The sequence below is a fragment of the Ranitomeya imitator genome, chromosome 4, assembly GCF_032444005.1.
Source record: "Ranitomeya imitator isolate aRanImi1 chromosome 4, aRanImi1.pri, whole genome shotgun sequence".
Lineage (NCBI taxonomy): Eukaryota > Metazoa > Chordata > Amphibia > Anura > Dendrobatidae > Ranitomeya > Ranitomeya imitator.
Window position 1 is genome coordinate 638,172,036 of NC_091285.1, and position 18,615 is coordinate 638,190,650.

General features: G+C 44.5%; 1 protein-coding gene across 2 annotated transcripts in view; it reads left to right on the forward strand.

Moving 5' to 3' along the window:
* The first annotated feature begins 277 nt into the window (after window positions 1–277).
* CAMSAP3 (calmodulin regulated spectrin associated protein family member 3) overlaps window positions 278–18,615 on the forward strand; it is a 100,952-nt gene continuing 82,614 nt past the window's right edge. For both annotated transcript variants that reach the window (XM_069766841.1, XM_069766842.1), the window contains exon 1: window positions 278–709. In XM_069766841.1, coding sequence (XP_069622942.1) covers window positions 598–709 — 112 coding nt within the window. In that variant the 5' untranslated portion in view covers window positions 278–597. The remainder of the gene's footprint in view (window positions 710–18,615) is intronic.

Consider the following 18,615-nt stretch of genomic DNA (forward strand, 5'->3'; position numbering starts at 1 on the left):
CATGTGTGAGGTTAGGTTCCATTTCCGCACCGTTTCGGCGCTGTGTGCATTTATCCCAAGGAGAAGCAGTGACAATGGTCTGCACCTGGTATCACAGTGGTACAGAACACACAGCCCCAGCTCCTCCATCAGACCCTCTCCAGCACTGGGCTCCTCTCCTCAGGCAGCCATGATGAATCACTGGGTTATTAGCAGCCTGTGACTTCCTCCATTGTCCATTCTGAATTACCTGTTAGCGAAGCTCAGAGACTCCTCCCTGCAGTGAGGTCACATAGCCGGAGAGAGGGGGAAGGGAGGAGAGAGACAGCAGCCAGTGCACCTGAGACAGCTGCCAGCAGAGACCTCCAGCGCTGCCCGGTGCCCCCCACAGCCACCCTCAGCCCCTCCATGTGGTGCTGAAGGACAGCTCTGCTGCAGGACCCCACTGCCTCCAGACAGAAGGGTGGGAGCACAGAGAGGGGGGAGCAGCCAGGCTGCCTCATTGTGCTGTGTGCACTGCCTGCAGGACTGCCTGGGTGCCCCCTTCCCCATTCCTATGCCCACCCTCCCCTGATGGGTCTTCTGCACTAGCCCTGCCACCCACACAGGAGGACAAGGATGAAAAAGAGCTTTCTGGTGCCAGAGATTAAACCCTTGGATATATATGATGTACAGCAGGCCAGGATCTCTGCCTCTGTCAGCTGGCTCATCTACAAATGCTATGGCCAAGGTAAGGGGGCATCCTGGGGGTCTGCATGGGTGGGAAATAGGCATTGTATATCCGAACCCTATCACTATCCCATTATATGACATCATTAAGTGGGGCGATCATGGGCGTCAAATGTACAATTATATGCTAAAGGAGCGGAAAAGGATGCCCACCTGGGCGCAATGGCCCCCCAACAACATATGATATGTAATAATGCAATTATACATGACTATGCACCATAAAGGGGCAATGCCATATCCATATGTAATTTAGTAATATAGCAAGGCTATGGTGTGTATATATATATATATATATATATATATATATATATATATATATATATATATATATATATATATATATATATATATATAATTTTGTGTACAATTTTTTTATTTTTTTTTAATTTGTGTATATGTATAATTTTATTTTTTTTCAATATATATAATCATATTTTTTTCAATAACACTTACACACACACACACACACACACACACACACACACACACACACACACTAACACACTAACACACTAACACACACACTATATATACATGCGGTATATATATCTACCAGTCATCATTAGATCTCACCAGTCCATACGTCCTGGCCTGGAGATTCCGGCATCATTCACATTCTATATTCCTAAATAATATAGGATGACCCCCCCCCATAGGTATCTAACCCTATAAAATGGGGGAGAAAGTTCCGGTCTGGAGACCCACCCCGTGTTTACATTCAGATACATCAGGGATGACTTGGTTATGGCTGCTTCATTAATAATGAGGGGAGTATCTGGTTAACCCTCTGTGCCCTGCTGTCTGCACTTCCTACAGGGGCTCTGTAATAGGAAATGACATTGGCCTGGGTGACGCTTTCCTATTTTCGTATATTTTTTTATTTCTAAGGCATTTTTTCTAATACAATTATTTATTTTAATTTAAACATAGGATCTTAAAAATATTTGCAAATAGATCCTACGTACTATAAATTGTGTAATAAAAAAAATATATTTTTTACAGAGTATATTTATATAATCTATCTGTAAAATAATAAACATTCATGCAAGACTACATAATATAGTACAGTATATAATATATAATTCCTGAATACAATATAATGCAATATAAAGATGTAAAAATGTAACATTAATATGAATACAAGACATGTGTATATACAAATATTTGAGAAACTAAAAAAAAATAAAATATATATCCCCTGCTGCAGTGAGGTCACTGTATTCTCTTTATGTAGATGGGTCCTATATAAAAAGCCCTTTTGTTTTCCAGGACTTTTTCTTATGTTAATGGCTGATGGACATTGACAAATAAATCTACCTGCCCCTCACACCCTCACCCTGTACAGGGCTGCATCTCTTTACAAGGGGGTGGGTGGGAGCGGTTTACAAGGGCCTCTCCTTTCATACAAAAACGCCTTCAGGGTTGTTTGCTGAAGCCGTAGTTAAAATAATAATTTTTATTTTATTTTTTTTCAAATCCTCCCACCGCTTTTTTTTTTTTTTTTCTTTTTACACCTCTGTCTTTTGAAAGATGGTTTTATAATGGAGTCCTCCTATTGTTTGTGGCTCAGGGTGTGTCATATAGTCATGGGGTCCTGGTTTCGTTTTATTTTTTTTTTTTAATCTGTCAGAGATGAATGGGTTAATTTTGACAACCATGTGTGTTCTTTATAGCCGGAAACGGGGTGTTTGTGTGTGTGTGTGTGTATATGTATGTATATATGTGTGTGTGTGTATATAATATTGTGTGTGTGCATGTATATATAATAGTGTGTATGTATATATATTATGTGTATGTATGTATATATAATATGTTTAATTTGTGTGTGTGCGCACGCATATGTGTGTATCTATTGTGTATGTGTATATTGTGTGTGATCTATCTATCTCTCTCTATCTATGATATACATATGTATATATGTCAGTATGGTCCCTCCCGGTGACAGCCGGCACTGACTCATGCGGAGCCCGGCCCGAGGGCCGCAGCAGGTGTGATGTCACCTGTCACAGATGACTCGGTCATTCCAGGAACGTTCCCGCTGACGCCTTACCCAAATGACTCGGTGCCACGTACTGACGACATATGTGCTTGTATGTGACTAGGAAAGCTCTTACCTGGACACATATTTCACATCTGTTTCACACTGTATCATACAAGTTTGGCCATGACCGTAATAGTGTAAAATGTCAGCTATGAAGAAAATATATATTCTTAAAGGAGCCACTGCACCTTTAAAAAATGTACTCACTGGCCTCTGTATCGAACTAATACCATAAGGCTATGTTCACACTGAGCCTTGGAGACATTTCAAAAAATGGTGATTTTTTTTCAAGCTGAAACCTCTTCATAAATGCTCCTTTTTCCTGGATTTTTTTTTTTTTTTTGCAGCTTTTTGTTGATTTACTATCGAGTTTGGAGTTGGCTCCATCAGGAGACACATCCTCAAAAAATGCATTTTTTTTTCTCCCCATCAGCCATTTATCAAAGTGGATTTCTTGTAAAAATCTGTTTAAAAAAAAAAATTAAAAAAAAATCAGAAGGGTTTTAAGGAGGTAAATAGAATAAGATTAGTTTTCTGGGCATTTTGAGGAGGAGTTTGTGTTGAGTTTTTGGATCAGAAACTCTCCAATGGCTCCTGAAATACTAGGAGTTTCTCCTCCAAGAAGTCAGGAAAAATAACTGTGTGCACATTTCCCTTAAGCTGGATTTTTGCATGGATCCAACTCCCCTGTTTTCACAGCAAGTTCCAGAAAAATTCTTCTGTATATGGGTATTCGTGGAAGGTCCCGGGAAAGGACAGGATTTATAAATGATTCACTGGAAATTGCCGTAAAACTGGTAAAATGTGGCCAGTTTGAACCATGGGACACATGTCCAAAGCCAAGAGAGAGCCTAGCCTAATGCAGGCCTGTGAAGGTGGCTTAGACCAGAGGTAGTCTCGTTGCAGTTGTATAAATTCTTACTACATCTTTATAATTCTGGACCTTCTCAGAACTTCACGTGTAGGACATGTAGTGATCGTGGCGGCAGACATCCTCTCGGTAAGCTCCTTGAAGAACATTTCACTAAGGCCAGTTTCACATGTCATATGCCTTTGAGGCTGTTGAGTACAAGTCAGGAGACCCGAGCATCGTGATCTGTACTCCAACCATGAACATTGGCCGTGTGGAACCAGCCTAATCCCTCTGCTCAGACAGATATGGAGCAGTACGTTAAGTATGTAGTGAGATAGACTTGGCCGTCCTTTAAGTCCACGTGTTATGCATAACGTTGGGCTTTCTTGAACGCCGTTGACTTCAGAATGTCTAAACTGGCTGTCATGGGTTTACCGCGACAGAGAAGAGCCAGAAGACTGCAGCCTTTGATTTTTTTTTTTTCTTACTCCTGCACTGATTAGAAGTACTTCACCTTCTTATTAAACGGTATACATTTCATTTGGCAGTGCAGGGGTTAATCAGCTCCTGGAGCTAAGATTCTTAGCTGTGCACTTAGTCACTCCCATCTCCTATATAATCTGGGCCCTGGCTAGCACTCATTGTCAGAGTCAGCTTATGCTGCATGGCTGGAAGTTGTTGATTATTATTGGAGAAGGCCTATGGTGGGTATATCTGTAACTGTTGCTAGGTTTTGAGTGTGTGATAATTCCCTTTCTCCTCCTACTTTGGTTTTACCCCATCCTCCACTTTCCGGTGCATTCCTTTGTTGTCTGGGTGAGTAGATTTGTATGTTTCGTATTTTCTGTTATCCCTGTTGGTATTACATTGTTAGACTCTAGTTGGTGTATTGTTGTACACTACTACTCCCCTCTTCCCTGCGTGGGGGAAGGGTACAGACTGAGGGCGATTTCAGGAGCTAAGGCGAGGTACGTGGCCCTGGCGTCTTCACCATCAGAAGCAATCCTGGGAACAAAGTGAGCTAGGGTGCCCCTAGCGTTGGGGATGGGGAAGGAGCCCCTGGTCTCGGGAAATCTGACAGTCATGACACTGACTATCTCAATTTAGTTTTCCTTCACCTGGTGCTTAGAAAGCATTAACCTGTGTACCACTGAGATCACTAGATCTTGGGCAACACCGAAGGAGCCTTTCCTATGGGAAAATCATGTCTCAATGTCGATTAATGTTCTTAATGGGAATATGTCAGCAGGTTTTTGCTATGTAATCTGAGAACACTACGATGTAGGGGCAGAGACCTTGGTTCCAGCAATGTGTTGCTTACTGGGACATGTTGCCGTTTCATTAAAATAAGCTTTGATTATCACTACAGGACTAGGTGTCTTGTGCCCCCTGGTCCAACCAGCCCCCCCAGCTTTCTGTTAATCAGTGATGTGGGTGGGATTATACAGGGCTCAGCAGTAAGAGCACTGCTAGACCTTCAACAGAGAAAACTGGTTTGTATCAAAATGACAGCATGCAGTCCAGCAAGTAATACATCGCTACAATCGGGATCTCAACCCCTACATAATGCTGCTTTCAGATTACATAGTAAAAACCTATTGACAAATTCCCTGTAGGCTGCAGTGAAGTTCCCATTGTTGTCTTCCACATAGTCCAAAATATGCCCCTTGGATCCTGTCCGTTCCAGACTGTCATTTATTGGCCTGTGGGCTAAATGCAATCCAATCGGTGGTCCTTTATTGTCCTGGTTAGACGGGCCAAGGAACGTTTATACTCGCGGAACTTTCGTTAGTTCTGTGCACATAGAATATCGGGTTCTCAGGACTGACAATGACGATAATTGATAATCAAGCTTAAAGATGATCGCCTCTTGTGAGCGAGTGTGTCGGGTGATTGCCAGTTAGGGGCACCGATAGTCCGGAGCAAGCGTTCCTAGAATTGCTCGTCACCCAATTGTTGGCTTTTCTAAATGGGCCATAATTGACCATTATCACACCCTATTATATCATTGGTCCATGTGTGCTCCAAAATACCATATACTATTTTGTGTTTTTTATTAGAATGGGTTTTTGTTAAATTATGGGACATGCCTACCGGGGAATCAAACACTACTGCAGATTTGGATTTCCTTCTTCAACCCTCAGTGATACTGTTGACGTTTTGTGAAGTTGGTGAGGTTCGGGTGTCGTCTAATACATTGCTCTTTCACGTCTATAAAAATGACCCCCTTGGGACGTAAAGGGTATTTCCATGTTGTAAGTGATAATTTGCTGAGCTATGTCCTCACTCTATGATCTGTAGTGGTCTGACCTGTGGCACTCCTACCCACCCTGACAATGAAGGGCATGCATAGCCGGTGTAGTACTGAATTATTTGCACCTTTTTTTTTTTTTTCTTCCATTTCCCTGGCACTCGTTATATAGGTGACTACAGCACATCTAGGTAACCCGCTGTGGCGGCCATACACGTGATATCTGATGGCCCAGCACTCACTGGTGCGTCAGCTGTCTCTCCTTACTTCCCCATATACATAAATGCTCGGCGAAACATTCTTTGCAAACACGTGAGCCTATGGAAGAGGACACCGTGGTAAACCAGTGCGCCGACCCCATCATTCTCCGAGTCAGTGGGGGTGCCAAAGGTCAGCCATCACTATATAAGATGGTAGTGGTTGACGGCCGTAACCTCCTGATTTGGCCTCACTGGTGATCTGTCATGTCTGACATTGGGTCAGAACGAAAACAGCTACGACAACCACTCTCGTCTATCCTTGATTAACAGGTAACATTGGTGGATCTCTCATGTCTTGAACCTTTATCCGTGTCCTAAACAATTAATCTTAAGGATTGTGGAGATCATATTACATTGTGTAAACCTATACATACTCTATAGAGGCCCTGACTCTCTATTTTTTAATTTCTGACCACAAGGGAAGAGTCACACAGCCATATAACTTGGATGAGGATCACAACACAATGCTTGGACTGGCTGGTGGCTCTCCGAACCCAAGAGTATTTCTATGGGTCAAGAGAGCCGCCAGCCAGTCAGAGCATTGCGTTCCAATCCTTGTCCGAGTAAAATAGTCGTCTGACTCTCGCCTAGAGCATTAGAATTCCTAAATGAATTTTTATAGAATTAGATAAACATGGTGGCTTCACCCCCCAAAAAAAATAAATAAATAAAATGGCACCGAACCTGCCCCCAGTTAGCCTGGTTTTACAATTCAGCTCCTTTCTTAGAAGAATGCGGATATGTTTGTCTAATGCTGGACAAAACCCTTAGGATCGGGTTCCATTTCTGACCATCCTTTAGCAGCCATTGGGTCTGTTCTCCACCTTTGCTGTGGAAAGAATGACCACTACCAATACATTTTATAGTGTGTATGTATGTACATATGTAAAATTTCAGCCCCTTATAGGGCGGTAATCGATTGGGATGTGTAAGGGGGCCTGCTTATCCTCAGATGCTCCTAATGGATTTCTTGTAGAGTTCTCCCAGTAAGATTGGGACGTGGCCAATAATTGTCTCTGGTCTTCTATTCCCCGAGTCCTGACCCAAAACGAGGTATTTTAGCACGGATCTGCGGGGCACGCTTATGTGCCCCCTTTCTTCTCTATGGTGGCATTCATACAGTAAGCATGGCATCCCTCAGCACTTAGTGCAGATCTGTCCAGGACGCTGTCTGCATGCTGTCTCTTTTCATCCTGGTAGCCCAGTTAATGAAGTCTTCATGGATTAATTGAGCTGCATTAATGTCTAGGGTAGAGAAATTAGATTGCAAGCTCAAGTGATGGATACGTGTTATCTACATGTGCAGCTGATGGGGGGGAGATGGATTTTTGGCTGTGGTATGTATTGTATGGAGGCTGTCGTCTCTCCACACTGCGGTACACCCCCTTGTATTGTGTGGGCAGAACCTGCGTAGCTATGCATATGGTGACGTATACCGGCTATGTACGGTGTGTCGTGCTGTATACGCTCTTCCTATGATGCCCTGCATGTGCTCAGTGATACTTTGCCTTCCTCCTTGTCTTCCCCTTTGTTCTGTGTCCATGAATTAAACATTGCGGATTGTGGCTGCTGTGCAAGCTGAACCCTCCGCAGGCCGAGCTCTGCCACCCCACCATTTATCTTCCAGCATGGCTATAGGATTTCTGCTTGCCTGTCACCACTGATACATAGGCAGGTGTAATGCACCCCTATGTTCCATGCCTAAACGTCAGCTGAAACCGAGATGAGTTTCCACCATTAATTGGTTAGATCCCTCGTGTAGTAAATGGCAATCTGCTGAAAAAAAGGTAACAAGTAATGGCAGATTTTCTGGCTGGTGATCAGTCATAACCTGAAGTTTATGCTTTGATCAGACAATTATTTTTTTTCCTCTCCTCTTTCTATTACCAAGACTCTGACAACAGCCAATATACGTCTGGATTAAAATTGTATGGCCCATTTTTTTACCATCTTGGCAGACTAATGGGTCCTTTTTTTTCCTGTCTGCTTTATTCCCCCCCCTTTTTTTCTGTCTGCTTTATACCCCTCCTTTTTTCTGTCTGCTTTATACCCCTCCTTTTTTCTGTCTGCTTTACGCCCCTCCTTCTTTTTTCTGTCTGCTTTACGCCTCTCCTTTTTTCTGTCTGCTTAACGCCCTCCTTCTTTTTTTTGTCTGCTTTACACCCCTTCCTTTTCTGTCTGCTTTACGCCCCTTCATTTTCCGTCTGCTTTATGCCCCTTCCTTTTCTGTCTGCTTTACGCCCCTTCCTTTTCTGTCTGCTTTACGCCCCTTCCTTTTTTTTGTCTGCTTTACGCCCCTTCTTCTTTTTCTGTCTGCTTTACACCCCTTCCTTTTCTGTCTGCTTTATACCCCTTTTTCTTTTTTCTGTCTGCTTTACGTCCCCTCCATTTTTTTTTTTTTGTCGAGGAGTCTGTAGTAAATTACCCCATTATGTTTAATTTGACAGTTTAATCTGCCATGTTACTGGTGGGATCCGTCATATGAATCTGAAGGATGATTTATCGACTGATCGCTCTGAAGGATAATTATGGGCCACAATCTGATATTTCGAATGAGTACATAGAAGGACCGGTTTCACATGCCCGACAGTATGTACCGTGACGTCCGGACCCCCTGAAGATCTCCAACCTGAACCCAGCAGCTTTGCAAATGTTCACTTGGTCCTCCGTGCAATAAGCGGCACTCTTTTAGAAAAACATAACAAATAGTATAGATTTATGGCCGGTAATAGCTGAACCTAAAGTTTACGGTCTTCTACTTCATTTCTTATATTTTTTTTTTCTCTATTTCATATGTAAGAAAGTGGGTTCTTACAAGATGCCAGAAAAATGGACCAGTCTCTTCTTTTACCACTTCGAACATATACATGCCAAGTCATTTTGACACTCCAGTGATTTTATGTTTTTTATTTTTATTTTTTTCAGTTGGGTTCCAGGTAGACGGCAGGGGCTTATACCCTTGGTATGAAATTGGGGAATCTACTTAATATGGCAAGAGTGAGAGTTGAGACTACTTTAATTAAGGTGGAACTGAAAATTGAGAATCCATCCTATTGGTTGGAACTGAATATTGAGGAATTTGTTCAATAACGTTGACTAGAGAGTTGTGGATCTATTCTGTGAGATGGACCAGAAGTTTGGGGATCCGTGCATCAAGGTGAAAGAGTTGGGAATTGAAAAACGGTGTGTCCACACGTGGCGAATTTTCTGCACATATTTTCCCGTGTTTTCTCCTTTTAATGAATGGGTGAAGACGCAAGAAAAAATGCTGCAAAAAATTCACAAGTATTATATACAGAAACTGAATATACCCTTAGAGTTCTTGAGATGGAAAAATGCTGGATACAGGGCTGTGTATGGGGAGTAGCGCTGATGTGAGAAGGGATGTGACTATGTAATAACATAGAGGAGCGGATTCTTCGGAGAATATGAAAGGGGCGCGCTCTGTATGTAGAAGATCTTTATATCTGTTACCTGTATATTAGGAGATGCTGAACGCTCCGACCCCGAGAACTAGAAGTAATCTAGAAGGTTAATGGAGCAATGTAAGTGAATTCTCCGCATTCTGCTGATAAACGGGACATTGTCCGGGAAGATACAAACTATCCAGTGTCAAGGCCTGATATGTGACCTATAAAGCTATGGAGGGTTCTGCATTTTCTTGCAATAAATGTGCAGAGGAGGCCAGCGCTCCAGGACATCTTCCTATTGTAGCCAGTACTGTCGCCTGCGTTGCCTCCCTGGGTATACGGAAGAAGAACAAACAACATCCAGGAATTTGCATGGACTTTGAATACAGAGCAAAGTGTTTACTGAGTTCTGCAAGAGATACATATGGACACATACAAGGATACTGAGCATGGCGGCTGAATGTGCATGTGTAATGTGTGCAGAAAGATATGCGCCATGTACAGTACATGTGATCGCAGGGCGACTGGGCACGCGGGCGTTTGTATACATGGGTATATACTAGAGATACATGTGATCACTTGGTTATTGGGTATGTGGGTGTATGCATGTATTTCTAGTGTGTGTGTAATGTGTATACATCCACGTGATCAGCGTGACCAAGCGAGTGTAAGTGTAAGCAGGATGCAGTGACAGACGAGGCAGAGCAAGGGTTAACAAGATATAACGATAAACGGGGAATTCACTCCTCACAGGTAGGTTAATGGTTAAAAGAGGGACAATAGGGGTAACAACTGTAAAACAATAGCAGTCCAATGAAATAACTTATGGTGTCCTGTGGTCCTCTGCAGCAGATGATCCCACAGGAGGGAATGTTGTAGTGCCGGCAGCGGCCTGGCGATGTCTTCAGATGGGGTCCTTTTAAGCGATTGGTCTGTCTTCTGGCAGCAGTGGTCCGTCTCCGGTACCTTGTCCTGAGCCCCTAGTCCATAATCACGTGCGGCCAAAACAAACAAGGCCGCGGCACTCTCCGACTCAAATGTAAACGGGGGGAAGCAAGTGGCAACTTTGGCCACAAAAGTCTGTAGGGTACTCGGCCTTCTCCCCTGTGCACGTGTGCGGTACTCGGTCACAGAACGCACGGCACTTCTGTTTCTGGCAGCTACTGAGCATATGGCGCTTCTGTCTCTGCAGCTACTGAGCGCACAGCACTTCTCTCTGCAGCGGTCCCGCTGGAGGCGGCGGGTACCAAACAACGCAGCCCATCGTGGCGCCGGTGCTCAGAGGACAGGGCACGCTGCTCACCCTGCTGCGCGCGGCTGCTGGTTCCCGCCAAACTTTGCGCTCTATGCTTTTCAATCTGCCCCTCCTACCCGGTTCATGAGGTCGGTCCCGCTCCTCATTCCTTCCCATAGGCAAGAAGGGAGGCAGCCTCAACAGTTTCAGACCTGGCTCGGTACAGGTACCCGCGGTCCGGTCTTCCTCCTCACATGTGTACACACACACACACACACACACACACACACACACACACACACACACACACACACACACACACACACACTTGAGACCCATGTGGACACATAACATGCCTTCTCTGATCCTTCAAGTGTTCCTCGTAGGACATACTTTGCAGTCCGCTTACCATCCTGGTAGCTCTTCTCTGAACTTGCTCCAGTTTTTCGATGCCTTTTTAAAATATGGTGCCCAAAACTAGACACAGTATTCAAGATGAGGCCTGACCAAGGAGGAGTAGAGGGGAATAATTACTTCATGTGATCTAGACTCTATGCTTCTCTTAATACATCCCAGAACGTTTTGCCATGAATCCATGAATATGTATTTTTGTACCTGTTGTAAATGCCACTGTTCTCCTGAATCTGGCACTGTTTTTCTTTTGTTCCTTCTCCTTTCTGTTTCTGAGCCATGGCCACCTCTTCCTTTTGTGTAGTTTGTTTAGCCAAGTGGGTGTGGTAATCAATTCTTTTCTGGGGTTGTCTTCTTGAAGACCACACCCACTTGTATAAAATGAGTACGTTTATATACAGGAAAGAGGGGGCCATATCTACGTAATGGAGAGGCGAAGTAACAAAAGAAAGACCTCCCTAGATTACCGTATATACTCGAGTATAAGCCGAGATTTTCAGCCCAAATTTTGGGGCTGAAAGTGCCCCTCTCGGCTTATACTCGAGTCACGGTAGCGGTGGGGTCGGCGGGTGAGGGGGAGAGGGCGCTGACGCATACTCACCTAGTCCCAGCGATCCTTGCGCTGTCCCTGCCGTCCCACGGGCTTCTGTGCTGCAGCTTCTTCCCCTCTTCAGCGGTCACGTGGGACCGCTCATTAGAGAAATGAATAGGCGGCTCCACCTCCCATAGGGGTGGAGCCGCCTATTCATTTCTCTAATCAGCGGTAACGGTGACCGCTGATAGAGAAAAAAGCTGTGGCACCGAAGACCGTGGGACGGCAGGGACAGCGCGAGGATCGCTGGGACCAGGTAAGTATGTAATATTCACCTGTCCGCGTTCCAGCCGCCGGGCGCCGCTCCATCTTCCCGGCGTCTCTGCTCTGACTGTTCAGGTCAGAGGGCGCGATGACGCATATAGTGTGCGTGGCGCCCTCTGCCTGATCAGTCAGAGCGGAGACGCCGGGAAGATGGAGGCGCCGGGACCGGACGCTGGGAGCTGCAATCAAGAGAGGTGAGTATGGCTTTTTTTTTTTTTTATTGCAGCAGCGGCGGCCATGGCACAGATTTATGTGGAGCATCTATGGGGATATGTGAACGCTGCAGAGCATATATGGGGCACAGCCAAGGGGAGATATGAACGCTGCAGAGCACTATATGGGGCACAGCCAAGGGGGAGATATGAACGCTGCAGAGCACTATATGGGGCACAGCCAAGGGGGAGATATGAACGCTGCAGAGCACTATATGGGGCACAGCCAAGGGGGAGATATGAACGCTGCAGAGCACTATATGGGGCACAGCCAAGAGGAAGATATGAACAGTGCAGAGCACTGTATGGGGCACAGCTATGGGGCAATATAAACGGTGCAGAGCACTATATGGCACAGCTATGGGGAAATAATGATCTATTTTTATTTTTGAAATTCACCGGTAAATGCTGCATTTCCACCCTAGGCTTATACTCGAGTCAATAGGTTTTCCCAGTTTTTTTGTGGCAAAATTAGGGGGGTCGGCTTATACTCGGGTCGGCTTATACTCGAGTATATACGGTAATTAGAACAGAGGCATTTACATCAGGTAAGAAAATTACATATTTATGCCAAGTGACCGGTCCTTTTTATATGACTTGTACCAGCCTATGGGTCGACAGAACTGTAACATGGCAGCCATTGTGGTTATATAGGAATAATGAGTGGGGCGTCCTACATAACTTAGTTTATTACTGTGGCAAATCAATCAATAAGACTGGTCAGAAACAGATCAAAGTTAGGTTTACAGGAACCTTGCGGACGTATCTGCATTCTCGTGCTTCTCAGATGTGATCCATAGACATAGAAGACAGCGACTTACTGATAACTAACCATGATAATCTAACACCAGGCAGATATTATAAATAGTTTATACCGGCTCTGGCTGAGCGACTGGTTCTTGCACTATTATTAAGTCACCTGCTAGCTCACATATGCCTAGTGTTACTGTAATACAGGATTACAACATCCCCGGGAAATTGGGCGCTAACCAAATGCCGACCTTTCATTGCCTTTTCACACTCCACCTTATTCATACATCATCGGTTCTATGGGCAACCAGTACCATTCTGTCATGGCATGTGTGCTTAAAAATCTTTGTACTAGAATTTCATCTTGAAAACTTGAAATAAGGACATTGAAGGTTTTGAAATTCCCTTCTAATACTGCCCTTGGTAGAGGGATTGGGTGGGGTAAGAAAGCCGTTGACCTATATTATCTGAATGAATGGGACATGTCAACTGCCCTACTCCAATCAACATAGAAAAGTTTCACAAATGGAGTCTAACAATGATAAACTGGTACATGGCGGGAGAGTGTCCTCCCCTTGCCCCTTGCAGGGTAATGGGGAATGAGACAGCAGGTCGGTTAGATGCGACCGTTCTTGTAGTGTTGAGGTGGTAGGGGTTCATTTCAGGCTGTAGGCTTTCTTGAAGAGAGATGTTTTCTAGTTCCATCTCTCTCACATTTTGAACATTCAATCTGATGTTTTGGGACACGGAATTCCGGAGGATGGAGGACGCTCGGGAGAATTCTTGGAGGCGATTGGTTGAGGAACGTATGAGTGTGGAGGAGAGAGAAGGTCTTGGGTAGGACCGGAAAGTGAGAAGATGTTGAGATATTAGTTCGGAGATATAAGGAGCAGACAGATTATGGACTGCTTTGTAGGTCAATGTTGGTAGTTTGAACTGGTTTCATTGGGGAATTGCAAGACAATGAAGAAATCTGTGGAGAGAAGGAGAGAAGTGGATTAATCGGGGCACAATGTTGTGAGTAACTGATCTCCAAAAGTGTTAACTCATGACTAGTAGGGATCAGCTGATCATCGAGATGACTTCTAGTTCCTGTATTTGACCCAAAGTACACTGTCCTTCAACTTTTTGCCTTGGACGCAGGTAAAAAGATTTATGTTTATGTATGGTTAGATTTGGAGTTTTCATAATGATCTTCAATACCTCCGGAAGTCAAACTCCTAACTAATATGCCATGGAGGCAACCAATGTTCAAGAGGTCATGATGGATATCATCTTTGTGGACAACCCAACTATACATATAGGGACTTGTCAATGAAGACCATGAAAAATTAACAAGCCTTCAAGACTCTCTGCAAGCCTAGAGTTGTGCAACGCTCGGTTCAGGACAGGACAATTAGTAAAATCATTGACCTGGATTTAATGTTTCTAGGAATGTTGGTCTAATTAGGCGAGGGGGGTAGTGTTGCCAAATGATGGCAGTTAATCAAGGTGCCTTATAGCCCCCATACATCCTAGATCTGTTGAAGTCCTTTTGTCTATTGATGGAAATTAATGTGATTTTCATCCTTCTTATACGGTTGTGGTTTTCTCTCCACCTTTTCCTCTGTCTTCATAACAAACATGTCTGCACTTATCTTGCTTCTGGTGTTTTGTGAGTAACTTTTTCCAAGCTCAGCCAGCCCTGTCCCTGTTCTCACACATGTGCGCTGTTCTCACAGTACGTCTGTGCTTACTATTTGGATATCTATGAAGGTGGCCCTGATACTCTGAAAAATAAAATTGTCTACATTTTTATTATTGTGCTTTTTGTCATCACCCATATGTATTAGATATACAATGACATGTAAAAGTTTGAGCACCCCTGGTCAAAATTACTGTTACTGTGAACAGTTAAGCAAGTTGAAGATGAAATGATCTCTAAAAGAGCCTAAAGTTCAAAGATGACACGTTTCGTTTGTATTTTAGACAAAAAAAAAATTATATAATTCCGGATTGTAGACAAATGGAAAAATGGATCTAAAATTGCACAGCCAAGCTCACACCAGACGATGAAGGAACAGTGCAGGGTATTTGGAAGCGGGTTTCATTTGTCAACGTGTTTTGATGCATACAACCCTTCATCAGGACAACCACTATATTGTTTGGCAGCGCGATTTTAGATTGCATCGATACGTGTTGACAAAAATCTCTTCCAAATACCCTTCACTGTTCCTTCACCGTCTGGTGGGAGCTTGGCATCGTGATTTTACATCCATCTTTCCATTCTTCTACATTTTATCTGCCTCGATGGATCCGCAGCAGCCTTCTGCTCTCACGTGCTAAAACAGGAGTTATCGTCACAACACCATAAGGTGAACATAAACCGTTTTCTGTTTTCCCTCTTTTACACCAGATAAAACCTTATTTGCGCGTTGTCTCCCCAGCCTAATTTTATCCGTATTTTTTTGGATCATAAAACACTTTTTCCCCTCCGAATAATCCAAAGCGAGTTTACCAGGGAGTGGCAGAAACAGGGCGATGCTGCGGTGTCTGAGATCTCACAAGGTATTGGTGCCGGTGAATGGAGTCCATTTTCCCTATTACATCCCTGCTATGGGCTTTGGAAAATGGTCACCGGAGGCGGCACATGCATAGATTGAGATCTCAGCAGGCAAAATCTCATCTCCTGACATCTCAATTTGCAAATGCGCCACCACCGGCAGCAATTTTTCCCTATGCCCACCACAGGGATATCATAGGGATAATGGACAATGCTCACCAGCACCCACACAGTCTGAGATTCCAGGCACCGCAGCATCTCTGGCCTCCTGAATCAGCCATCCTGCCTCCTGTGACCCCATTCCACTGCAGCCGTCCCCAAGGTAAACTACTGTTAAAAGGGAATATAAGATGCACCACCCTTTTATTTAAATGTGTGTTTAAATAAGCCTTTTTTTATAGCTTGTGTTCTGTTTGCATCAAGAATTTGTTGAAATTTCATTGAATCCATTCTTCTCTCTACTCATAAAATGTTCCCGTGCTATTGGCTGCAACACGAGCCCAGTGCATTAATGATCTACGCCCATACTTAATGGTTGGCGAGATGTTCTTTTTCGGAAATTCTGTGCCCTTTTTACTTCATACATAAATTTGATCATTGTGGCTAAAGAGTTCTATCTTAACCAAGACTGGTTTCCAAAATGCAACAGGCTTGTTTGGATGTTCTTTTGCATACTTCTGATGTTAAATATTATGGTGAGGACACAGGAGAGGTTTTCTTCTGATGACTCTTAAGGTACCGTTACACTAAACGACTTACCAACGATCACGACCAGCGATACGACCTGGCCGTGATCGTTGGTAAGTCGTTGTGTGGTCGCTGGGGAGCTGTCACACAGACAGCTCTCCCAGCGACCAATGATCAGGGGAAAGACTTCAGCATCGTTGAAACTGTCTTCAACGATGCCGAAGTCCCCGGGTAACCAGGGTAAATATCGGGTCACTAAGCGCGGCCCTGCGCTTAGTAACCTGATATTTACCCTGGTTACCATTGTAAAAGTTAAAAAAAAAAACAGTACATACTCACATTCCGATGTCTGTTGCGTCCCCCGGCGTCAGCTTCCCACACTGACTGTGTCAGCGCCGGCCGTAAAGCAGAGCACAGCGGTGACGTCACCGCTGTGCTCTGCTTTACGGCCGCCCGGCGCTGACAGTCAGTGCAGGGAAGCTGACGCCGAGAGACGTGACAGACATCGGAATGTGAGTATGTACTGTTTTTTTTTTTAACTTTTACAATGGTAACCAGGGTAAATATCGGGTTACTAAGCGCGGCCCTGCGCTTAGTAACCCAATATTTACTCTGGTTACCAGTGAACACATCGCTGGATCGGTGTCACACACGCCGATCCAGCGATGACAAAAAAAAGGTCCTGATCATTCCCAGCGACCAACGATCTCCCAGCAGGGGCCTGATCGTTGGTCGCTGTCACATATAACGAGATAGTTAGCGGGATCGTTGCAACGATATCGTTAACGAAATTGTTATGTGTGAAGGTACCTTTATATTGACCTCCACTGTTCCTGTTAGCTGCCATTCCTTAATTACATTTCAAACTGAGGAAAGGGCAACTTGGAAACACTTTGCTATCTTCTTATAGTCTTCTCCTGCCTTGTGGGTCTCCACCATTTTCATTTTCAGAGTGCTAGGCAGCTGCTTAGGAGAACCCATGGCTGCTGTTTTTCACACAATATCAGAGGAGACTGGGTTTCATAAAGCTGGGACATTTGCATCACCTGGCCTTTCCTAATGGTGATAAATACACGGTATATATAATTATAATTGTTTTTTGTGTGTCTAAATTACAAAGGAAATGTGTCATCTTTAAGTTTAGGCCTTTTTAGAGATCATTTGCTTAACTGTTGACAATAAAGGCCCCTTCACATTAAGCGACGCTGCAGCGATACCGACAACGATCCGGATCGCTGCAGCGTCGCTGTTTGGTCGCTGGAGAGCTGTCACACAGACCGCTCTCCAGCGACCAACGATGCCGGTAACCAGGGTAAACATCGGGTAACTAAGCGCAGGGCCGCGCTTAGTAACCCGATGTTTACCCTGGTTACCATCCTAAAAGTAAAAAAAACAAACAGTACATACTTACCTACCGCTGTCTGTCCCCGGCGCTCTGCTTCTCTGCACTCCTCCTGTACTGTCTGTGTGAGCACAGCGGCCGGAAAGCAGAGCGGTGACGTCACCGCTCTGCTTTCCGGCTGACCGACGCTCACAGCCAGTACAGGAGGAGTGCACAGCGCTGGAGGACAGACAGCGGTAGGTAAGTATGTAGTGTTTTTTTTTACTTTTAGGATGGTAACCAGGGTAAACATCGGGTTACTAAGCGCGGCCCTGCGCTTAGTTACCCGATGTTTACCCTGGTTACCAGTGAAGACATCGCTGGATCGGTGTCACACACGCCGATCCAGCGTTGTCCACGGGAAATCCAGCGACGAAATAAAGTTCTGGACTTTGTTCAGCGACCAACGATCTCCCAGCAGGGGCCTGATCGTTGGTCGCTGTCACACATAGTGATTTCATTAACAATATCGTTGCTACGTCACAAAATGCAACGATATCGTTAACAATATCGTTATGTGTGAAGGTACCTTACAGTTATTTTGACATGGGGTGCCCAAACATTTACATGCCACTATAGAAGGGATGTAATCTTGAATATTTTCAGCTTGATCACATTATGGAGTGCAGACCTATGAGAGTAGCACAGTTGGAAACAATGGACCCCTTTGATGAATAGCATATGCTCACCATTACCTTATCAAGGACCCCCTATGTATCTTTAACGATCCCTTAAGGTACCTTCACACTGAGCAACTTTAGAACGATAACGATAGCGATCCGTGACGTTGCAGCGTCCTGGATAGCGATATCGTTGTGTTTGACACGCAGCAGCGATCAGGATCCTGCTGTGAAATTGCTGGTCGGAGCTAGAAGGCCAGAACTTTATTTCGTCGCTGGATCACCCGCTGACATTGCTGAATCGGCGTGTGTGACGCCGATCCAGCGATGTGTTCACTTGTAACCAGGGTAAACATTGGGTTACTAAGCGCAGGGCCGCGCTTAGTAACCCGATATTTA